Source organism: Cebus imitator, unplaced genomic scaffold (assembly GCF_001604975.1).
Source record: "Cebus imitator isolate Cc_AM_T3 unplaced genomic scaffold, Cebus_imitator-1.0 Scaffold444, whole genome shotgun sequence".
Lineage (NCBI taxonomy): Eukaryota > Metazoa > Chordata > Mammalia > Primates > Cebidae > Cebus > Cebus imitator.
This window is the reverse complement of record NW_016107759.1, coordinates 100122-109991: the sequence shown is the minus strand read 5'-3', so window position 1 is coordinate 109991 and position 9870 is coordinate 100122. Positions and strand designations below refer to the sequence as shown.

The 9870-nt window shown below is 49.0% G+C and overlaps 1 protein-coding gene and 1 pseudogene across 1 annotated transcript in view; one reads left to right on the top strand and one right to left on the bottom strand.

Moving 5' to 3' along the window:
* The window catches only part of POLR3K (RNA polymerase III subunit K), a 7741-nt gene extending 4646 nt beyond the window's left edge, over positions 1–3095 (top strand). Inside the window, exon 3 of the mRNA XM_017510843.1 lies at positions 2624–3095. Within this exon, the coding sequence (XP_017366332.1) occupies positions 2624–2751 (128 nt within the window). The 3' untranslated portion in view covers positions 2752–3095. The remainder of the gene's footprint in view (positions 1–2623) is intronic.
* A 3158-nt stretch (positions 3096–6253) lies between these two features.
* On the bottom strand, positions 6254–9222 carry LOC119468514 (annotated as a pseudogene).
* Between the last annotated feature and the right edge of the window lie 648 nt (positions 9223–9870).

Sequence of the window (9870 nt, the reverse complement as noted above, 5' to 3'; positions counted from 1 at the left end):
AAAAAAAAAAGAAAAGAAAAGAAGAAAGCTGGGCTTGGTGGTGCATGTCTGTAGTCCTAGCTACTCAGGAGGCTGAGGCAGGAGAATCACTTGAACCAGGAGGTGGAGGTTGCCATGACGTTAGACCATGCTACTGCACTCCAGCATGAGTGAGACTCTCTGGAAAGAAAAGATTAAGTACCTAATGTCAGTAATAGTGTCTGAGAGTGTTTGAAGCCATTTCTATCAAGTATAGAATAAGTTTCTCAAAATGAAGTCACTTTGATGGGAAATCTGTGCCTCGAGGCACTTTTAAAAGATACAGGATGTGTGATAAAGAACAGCTTGGGGAACTACTGCGAAAATGGATCCTTGGATCATTCATCCATTGGGAAGATGAAAGGTGTGTGTACATTGCCCAGGGGAAGGTGATACACTTCTTAGGGGACTCTGCATGGTGTGCACTGCTGTAACAGCATACCACATACTGGGTAGTTTATAAAGAATATAAATTTATTGCTCATGATTCTGGAGGTTGAGAAGTCCAAGAACAAGTCACCAGCAGGTTTGGCATCTGGTAGGACCTGGCCAAGGAATGCTGCCCTGGAATACAGGGAGCTGAGAGCCAGGGGAGCTGTAGGAAGCCCTGAGGTCCCTCGAAACCACTCTGGGCCTGTGATGGGCATGGGAGCCCCTCATCCCACCCCAGGATCTTCAAAAATGCCTTGAAGGGGTCATCCTCCCATTGCTTGATGAATAGCATCTGGCTGCCTTCTGTCCATTCTCATCTCTGTATCACATGGTCCCTTGACCATACCCTTGGTTTTTTCTCTCTCTCTTTTTTTTTTTCAGACAGGGTCTCGCTCTGTTGCCCAAGCTATAGTGGTGTGATCGTTGCTCACTGCAGTCTTGACCACCCAGTCTCAAGCAGACCTCCCACCTCAGCCCCCTGAGTAGCTGAGACTGTAGGTGCTTGCCGCCTGCCCAGCTAATGATGATAATAATAATAATAATTATTATTATTTGTAGATACAAGGCCTTGCCATGTTGCTCAGGCTGGTCTTGAACTCCTTAGGTCAAGCAATCCTCCTGTCTCAGCCTCCCAAATTTCTGGAATTACAGGTGTGAGCCACCATGCCCAGTCCACTTTTTTATTGTTTACGTGAGTAAGCTACGAATTTTCCAAATCTTTGTTCTACTTCCCTTTTAATTATTAATTCCCATTATAGATTGGTTCTCTCTTCTCGAATTTTACTACAAGCAGTTAAGAAAAGCCACGCAGTATCCTGAACACTTTGTAGCCTAGAGATTTCTTCTGCCGGATGTCCTAGTTCATGGCTCTAGAACTTTGTGGAGGTTCTGCTTTCTACAAAGTCCTTGGAAACAGACATAATTCGCCAAGGTTTTTGCCACTTTGTGATAAAGATGGCCTTTTCCCCAATTTTGAAGAAGATACTTTTCATTTTTGTCTGAGACCTCATCAAAATAGTACTCACTGTCTGTATTTCTACCAACATTCTGTTCACAACCACTTACGGAATGTCTTTGAAGAGTCAGACCTGCCTACGACTCTTCTCTTCTTTTGAGCCCACACCTGAATCGCCCTGAATGCTCCATTCTTGACAGTGCAGGCTTTTCCGAGCATTGACTTCTTTTCTTTGTTTTTTTTTTTTTTTTGAGACAGAGTTTCGCTCTTGTTACCCAGGCTGGAGTGCAATGGCACGACCTCGGCTCACCGCAACCTCCGCCTCCTGGGTTCAGGCAATTCTCCTGTCTCAGCCTCCCGAGTAACTAGGACTACAGGCACGCGCCACCATGCACAGCTGATTTTTTATATTTTTAGTAGAGACGGGGTTTCACCATGTTGACCAGGATGGTCTCGATCTCTTGACCTCGTGATCCACCCGCCTCGGCCTCCCAAAGTGCTGGGATTACAGGCTTGAGCCACCGCGCCCGGCCCCCGAGCATTGACTTCTAAACCCTTCTGCTGTCGAACAAGCACTTAGCATTAGCAGCACAGCATGGATCAAAACAGTCACTTTCTGTGTCACGTTTCCAACCAGCCTTCAAGTAGATTTGAGAAGAACCCTGGGACCCGGGAGGGAAGGAGGAATGTTTGTGGGGTCACAGGTCTCCCAGATTCCCTTACTGTTCGAGCATAGTGGGAATGACATCGCTGTAGGTCTGCCCTTGGCAAGGGAGATCAAATGAGCAGGGAGGTTCTTTACCATCTTTAAAGATACTAAGTAGTAAAGATGCCGGGAGCAGTGGCTCACACCTGTAATCCCAACACTTTGGGAGGCCGAGAAGGGCGTATCATGAGGTCAGGAGTTCAAGACCAGCCTGGCCAACATTGTGAAAACCTGTATCTACTAAAAATACCAAAAACTTACCCAGGTGCAGTGGTGGGCACCTGTAATCCCAGCTTCTTGGGAGGCTGAGGCAAGGAGAATCGCTTGAACCTGGGAGGTGGAGGGTGCACTGAGCCGAGATCATGCCGCTGCACTCCAGCCCGGGCTACAGAGCAAGACTCCGTTTCAAAAAAAAAAGAAAAATCAAACAAGATATGAAGTAATGCTTACTTTTAACAGTCATGAGCATCGTGTTTGTTTAATGTGGGTCACTTCATTCTTCCCATCACCAGAGCCCTGTCCCAAATGCGAACATCCTCGGGCCTACTTCATGCAGCTTCAGACCCGCTCTGCGGACGAGCCCATGACCACCTTCTACAAGTGCTGCAATGCCCAGTGTGGACACCGCTGGAGGGATTAGGGCTCAGACGGCCCAGCCGCGTCCGTGTGTGCTTACCTTGTCTGTCGGGGAGCTGCTCAGCTGAGAGTATGCATCGTGTATCCTGAGGGCCTTTGCTGGGGTGCTGGAAAGATAACCCTGTAGAGGTGAAGAGCGGGTTATCAGGAAATATGGACACCAATGTCTGGGAGTTTTTCTGTGTGGGATGCAGACCCAGAGTTGAGTATGTGCTGTTGAAAGTCCTGCCCTTTCATCTTCTGCGTTGATTGGCAGTTGACATTCCCTTACTCCCAGTCAACACTTTTAAATATCTGTACTGTTTGCAAAACTTAGTACATTAAATGTCCTTAAATATTTAACTGTTACTTGTAAACTTGTTTAGTATTTGTTTGAGTCAAAAATCTGAGTATGTCGTTAAAATGAAAGTTGTAATTTTGCCTTCTTAATGTTTTAAATAGCTTAAGAGGTAGAAAGCGAATCCCAAATCACAGTGATGACAAAATTGACTACATGCTTAGATTTGAACAGGCTATGAAAATACTCATCACTGGGATTTCAGTTTCTTTCTTTATTCCTATTCTTATTCTCGGATTCATTTTTTTCCCCATGTCAGTGTTTAATTATCATTCACGTTTCCCAGAAAAAGGAATGTAGCAAATGGGTCGGGGTTGTAGAAAAAATAATCCTGGATTTTAGGTGCCACTGTCTTTGCATCTGGGAGCAGGGCTGTCCTGACATCAGGCACGGGAGCTGCACTTCTGCACACGCACCCATTGGCACACTTGGCGCGGCCCATGGGGCAGCAGGAGCAGCACTCTTCTTGCAGGAGGTGCATTTGCACTCTGCACTTGCAGGAGCCACCAGCGGCGCAGGAGCAGTTGTGGTCCATTGCGAGCCAAAGTGAGACTGGAGTTCCCAAGCGAGAAGCCAAGAGGCAGTGGAGCACGTGGAAGCCGTGGTCCCTTATTCATTTTTTTGAAACTTCCCTGCTTTGTTTCCTGGGTTACATTAAATGTGGAAGATACTGTGTTTTTGTTGTTTGTTTTTTGAGACAGAGTCTTGCTCTTTGGCCTAGGCTGGAGTACAGTGGCATGATCTTGGCTCACTTCAACCTCCACCTCCCGGGTTCAAGCGATTCTCCTGCCTTAACCTCCTGAGCAGGGGATTACAGGCATGTGCCACCACACCCAGCTAATTTTTGTGTTTTTAGTAGAGACAGGGTTTCACTATATTGGCCAGGATGGTCTCGAACTCCTGACCTTGTGATCTACCCACCTTGACCTCCCAAAGTGCTGGGATTACAGGCATAAGCCACCACACCTGGCACTATGTTTTTACACATTATACTTTCTGTGTTAATCATTTAACTCTCAGAAGAGAAAGGACACCTCAGACTAGCTGGGTCTAGGTTATTGACAGATTGATTCTTGATCAAGGCCCCAGACTTAATTGCTTTCTGAATAAATCTCTCTCTCTGTCTCTCAGACAGGGTCTCACCCTGTTGCCCAGGCTGAAGTCTCAAACTCCTGGGTTCTAGTGATCCACCTGCCTCAGCCTCCCAAGTAGTTGGGACTACAGGTACGCATTACCGTAACTGGTTTTTAATTTTTTATAGAGATGGGATCTTGCTACGTTGCTCACTTTGGTCTCGAATTCCTGACTTCACGTAATCTGCCCGCCTCAGCCTTCCAAAGTGCTGGAATTACAGGCTTGAGCCACCGTGCCCGGCCTCTTTGTACTTTTCTGTAGGACTTGGATTTTATATAGTAATTACAAATAATTTTTACAAAAGCGTTTGTTATTCTAAACTTTTTAAAATTGAGCAGTGATTAAGAATGAGCTACAGAAAGTAGTGTTTACTCAGCACCTCTTATATACTAGATATTTTGCATGTAGTGGACCACCTAATTGACATATCAAGGCAGGAAGTATAATCTTTTCTTTTTTGAGACGGAGTTTCGCTCTTGTTACCCAGGCTGGAGTGCAATGGCGCAATCTCGGCTCACCGCAGCCTCCGCCTCCTGGGTTCAGGCAATTCTCCTGCCTCAGCCTCCTAAGTAGCTGGGATTACAGGCACGTGCCACCATGCCCAGCTAATTTTTTGTAGTTTTAGTAGAGACGGGGTTTCACCATGTTGACCAGGATGGTCTTGATCTCTTGACCTCGTGATCCACCCGCCTCAGCCTCCCAAACTGCTGGGATTACAGGCTTGAGCCACCGCGCCCGGCAATCTTTTTTTTTTTGAGACGGAGTTTCGCTCTTGTTACCCAGGCTGGAGTGCAATGGCGCAATCTCGGCTCACCGCAACCTCCGCCTCCTGGGTTCAGGCAATTCTCCTGCCTCAGCCTCCTAAGTAGCTGGGATTACAGGCACGTGCCACCATGCCCAGCTAATTTTTTGTATTTTTAGTAGAGACGGGGTTTCACCATGTTGACCAGGATGGTCTCGATCTCTTGACCTGGTGATCCACCCGCCTCGGCCTCCCAAAGTGCTTGGATTACAGGCTTGAGCCACCGCGCCCGGCCTAGGAAGTATAATCTTTATTTTCCAGGAGACAAAACTGAGGCTTACAATTATTTCTTAACTCTAGAGTTACACAGCTGCTACCAAAACAAGTGCCCCTCCCAGCAGCCTCTCCGCTTCCAGGTTCATCAAATTCAACCCCCTACTTCTCCCCCCACATCTGTGTGGAAGAATGTACACACACACACACACACACACGCACACACACACACACACACACACACACACTCTTCTGTGATATTCCATCTTCCTAGGCCAGGAGCTCATCATGACTAACCAAATGCAATAACTATTCCCTAACCAAACCTGTTATTGAACATCTCTATGATTTGGGAAATAGTTTCTGATTTCACACTGATGAGGGTCACACTGAGGTCTCAAGAGAAGTAATAATTACAAAGCATCGTAATCTACGTGGGTATGATGTTCAGATATATCCAGCCCTTTGAGCTGCTCTGCTGAAGGTGGTTGAGCTGCAAAGTACTATTGACAGAAAGTCATCTTGGTCCATGGTCATTAATAATGATATTTTGTACTTTTGTGTTTGTGCTAAGGGTGGTTTAAAAAGCTGGAAGAAGCTTATCAATTTCTAGGTATGCAAATATCTCTTTCATAATGTATGTGTGGGAGTGTGTGTATGTAAATATATACACATACTCACATATAAATGTGTATATACATATCTACATATATATTTATAGTATACTAATTAAAAGGTAAATTCTTAATGATCCATGAAAAGGGAATGGCAGGCCATGTGTAGTGGCTCACACTTTCACACTTGTAATCCCAGCACAGCGGGAGGTTGAGGAGGGAGGATCACTTGAGCCCAGGAGTTTGAAACTGGCCCAGGAAACATGATGAGACCCCATCTCTATAACAAATACAAAAATTAGATGGGCATGGCGGCTTGTACCTAGGGTCCCAGATACTCAGGAGGCTGAGGTGAGAGGATGACTTAAGCTAAGAAGGCAGAGGTTGCAGTGAGCCGAGATCACACCACTGTGCTTCAGCCTGAATGACAAAGCAGTAACTTGCCTCAAAAAAAAAGAAAAAAGAAACAAGAAAAAATTGGTATCCCAGAAAACTTTAAAATGTCAATATATTCACAAATGTATATAAGCATTGTATATTAATCAAAAAGTAAATTCTTAATACTTCATGGCAAGCAAATGACAGGCCATGGATGGCTCATGCTTGTAATCTCAGCACGTTGAGGGGCCCAGGTAAGAGGATTGCTTGTGTCCAAAAGTTTAAGGCTAGCCTAAGCAACAGAGTGAGAACCAGCCTTTCAAAGAAAATCAGATATTAGTCAGGGATGGCGGCATATGCCTATAGTCTACGCTAGCTACTCAAGACGCTGACTTGGGAAAATCAGTGGAGGCCAAAAGGCCAAGGCTGCAGTGGAGCCATGATCACACGGCGACACCCAAGCCCAGGTGGCAGAGCAAGACCTAAGGAAAAAAAATTAACTGTAAAAATATAAAAAAAGACATGAAATGAGAAGCTACCACATCCAGGGCAAAGACAAACAGCCCAAGCAGAGGCCCATTCGCCTCCGAACCCCCAGAAGACAAGAAGAACCATTAGACACTAAATAAAAGAGACGTCACTGTAAAAAAATGCAGGCAGAATTTACTACAAATCTGTCAAAACTACACTCTCCAGGTTAAAACTAGAGGCAGGTGTTTAGCCAAGGCACACTGCTAAAAAGTGAACAAATGAGAGTCCAGGGAAGATTTGGGCTTTTTTATGCTGTTGACAATCAAAGACCGATAGAGCTGGATCCAGAAGAGGCCACTGTGAGGCAAGTGCAGGGCAGAAAAAACTACCCTGAGGCAGGAGCTGATCCTGGAGTGTCCACTAAGAGGCAGACGAGAAGCCTGCGGAAGCCATGGTGAGGCACAGGCTGGTATAAGAAAGGCTGCTGTGAAAAAAACAGCTGAATCTTGAGAGGCAGATGTGACACTGAGGATGGGGCTGAAGAGGCCACTGTGAGGCAAACGAAAGACCTGCCAAAATGGCTGAAAAACAGGTAGTAAGGCCAGAAAAGGCCCGCATAGGAATAGCTGCCCTGAAGAGGCTGTGGTCAGGCAGGAGCTGGGTCTGTCCGGGCCGCCGGTAGGCCGAAGGAAGGCCTTGAAAGCCTGACTTGGAAAAAAAACTAAAGTTGACAGAGGCTGCTGGGAGCTGGGCAGGCGCTGGGACAAACGGGCCTGGAGAGGAAGCCGGGAGGCAGCACCTTGGCCTGGAGAGGCCACGAGAGGCATGAGCTGGGCCTGAAGGGGCCACCAAAAGCCTTCCAAGAACTGGGCCTGGAAGGTGCTCTGAGGAACGAGCTGGACCTGCAGAGGCCACTCACTGGGATGCAGGAGCTGGGCCTGCAGAGGCTGCCATGTCCGTACCTCCCCAGCCTGGCACACCTTGTCTCTCCATCCATACCCTGCCCCTGCCATCCATGTACCATACAGTTTCAGGCTGGTCTTTCTACAGCAAACTGGACTAGGGCCCTTCCCTACCCACAGCTCTCAGAGCTAAAGTTGGACTTAAGCCTCACATGGTTTGCCTTGGCATTGAGAGCTGTTTCCCCTTTGGCACTGGCTCATCCAGAGCACTCAGAGTGCAGGGAAGGGCAGGAACCCCCTTCCTCAAATGTGGATTTGGTGCACAACTGGGTATGAGATGGTGATGTCCCTTAGAAGAAACATGGCTGAGGTGGGGGAATTTTCTGGGTTCAGGGTTAGACCTCCAGAGTGCAAGCTTCCTTTGAGACACCAAATGGAGGGGTCCAGCTGGCAGCTGGCTCCTGGTCTGGAGCTTCAGGGAGAGGTCTCAGCTCAGAGCCACATTCAAGAGCCAGCTTAAATGCAGCCTCCTGCAGGGAACCCCCATACTCTGGATCTTTTGCCAAGTGGCATTTGGGTCTTCATGTCATCTCCCTTCCATGCCTGGGAGTAAAGGTGAGGTGCAGGGACTTAGGCTTGTGTACTCTGGTGCCGTCAGGGAGGATGTGTCAAGTAGGTGCGGCTTGGAAAGACGGAGACTCAGGACAGTCAAGGACACATGAGCAGGCGAGCCTGGGAGCAGGAAAACAGATGAGTGAGCAGGGGCACATGCCGGGGCAGGGGAGCAGGTGGGAGAACTGGGGAATGAGGGTGCTGGAGAGGTGGGGGTGGGATGTGGGCAAAGGGGCTGCCTGGCTGTCCAGGCTCAGTAGTCAATTACATCCTTCCGCAAGGGCCAGCTCACCCGGCCACCCCAAAGCCCTTCCTCTGTGGGTGGGACCAGAGGGCCCAGAGTGGGGATGACTCAGTTGAGCAGGGCTGAGGCGGACTTGAGTGGGTGCTGGGCTGGACTCCTGAACGTGGGGAGCAGCTGACACCCTGCCCACTGCACCCACTTTCCAGCTGGCTGCCTCTCTGAGCGGATGCAATACTGGGTGCCTTGTGAAACATGCTCCTAGTGCACCTGCCACCTGCTGCGCCTCTGGGACTGCCCTGGGCTCTCCAGAGGGGTTGCTGTGGAGGCTGGGTCTAGATTTTGAGCCCTGCCTCTCGTACCTGGCTCCCCTCCCTCAGAGGCCACTGCTTGAGTACCCCTTAAGCCAGTCTATCCCCAGGGTACAGCTGGGTTTGTTCCACAGCCCTTCATGGCCATATCTATTTGGACTGACTGCTCATTTCACAGAGAGGGGTGTATCTTGCCCCAGCTCATCTGGCATGTCTAAAGCAACTGTGGGGTCAGAATCTGCCCCTCCCAGCCCCCAGCCCTGCAGCATTAGGGGATACTGGACCCCACATCTCTGAAGTCCCATCGGGCTGGTGTGAGCAGGCTCCTGAGTCCAGGGCTGTTCTGCAGTTTGTGGGGATCACGCTCCAGCTCCAGGCCCACCTGATGTGCTCTGGCTGCTCACCTTTGGGCCTGTCCTGCCTCTCAGATTTTGGCTGACCCAGAGGGCCTCTCCCTCATCTTGACCACCAGCTACGGGCTCTGACTTAGAGGTTCCCAGAACCTTAGACCATTTGACTTAAGCCCCCCGTTTCTCAGCTGGGGAAACTGGGACCAATGAGGGGAAGCAACTTTCTCATGGTCCCCTAGCAAGTGGGAGGCAGAACTGAGTCTAGGAACATCTGACAGGTCCTCCCTGACCCCTGAGCCTTCTTTGGTGTCTTCTTAACTTCCCCTAAGGAGACCTCCCTGCGGAGGCTGGAAATGGTGCTGTCCAGGGCGGTGTGTGCCCGTGACTGTGCCTGTGTCGGTACTTGTGAGTGTGTTGGGGGGCGGGGATGAGGCGTGGGAATAAACAGCAGCATGCTAGGGGCTGTGATGTACTCCAGCTCACCCCCCAACAAAGGCCCGGGGGAGCCCTGCCCAGCACAGCACATGCTTAGGCTTTTCAATCTGCTGAATGCCTGTGAGGCTGGCTGGGCTAAGAGGACAAAGGACAGGGCTTTCCCTTACAGATGGCAAGCGTGATCCCGGATGGGTGGAAGCTTCTACAGCAGCTTTGGGGGTCACATTCCAGCCCATGGGCTGACAGTTAAGCAGAGAAGCCACCTCTAGGAGTCAGTCATGATCCAGTGAGTCTGATGAGGACAGGTGAAACCCTGTCCCTAA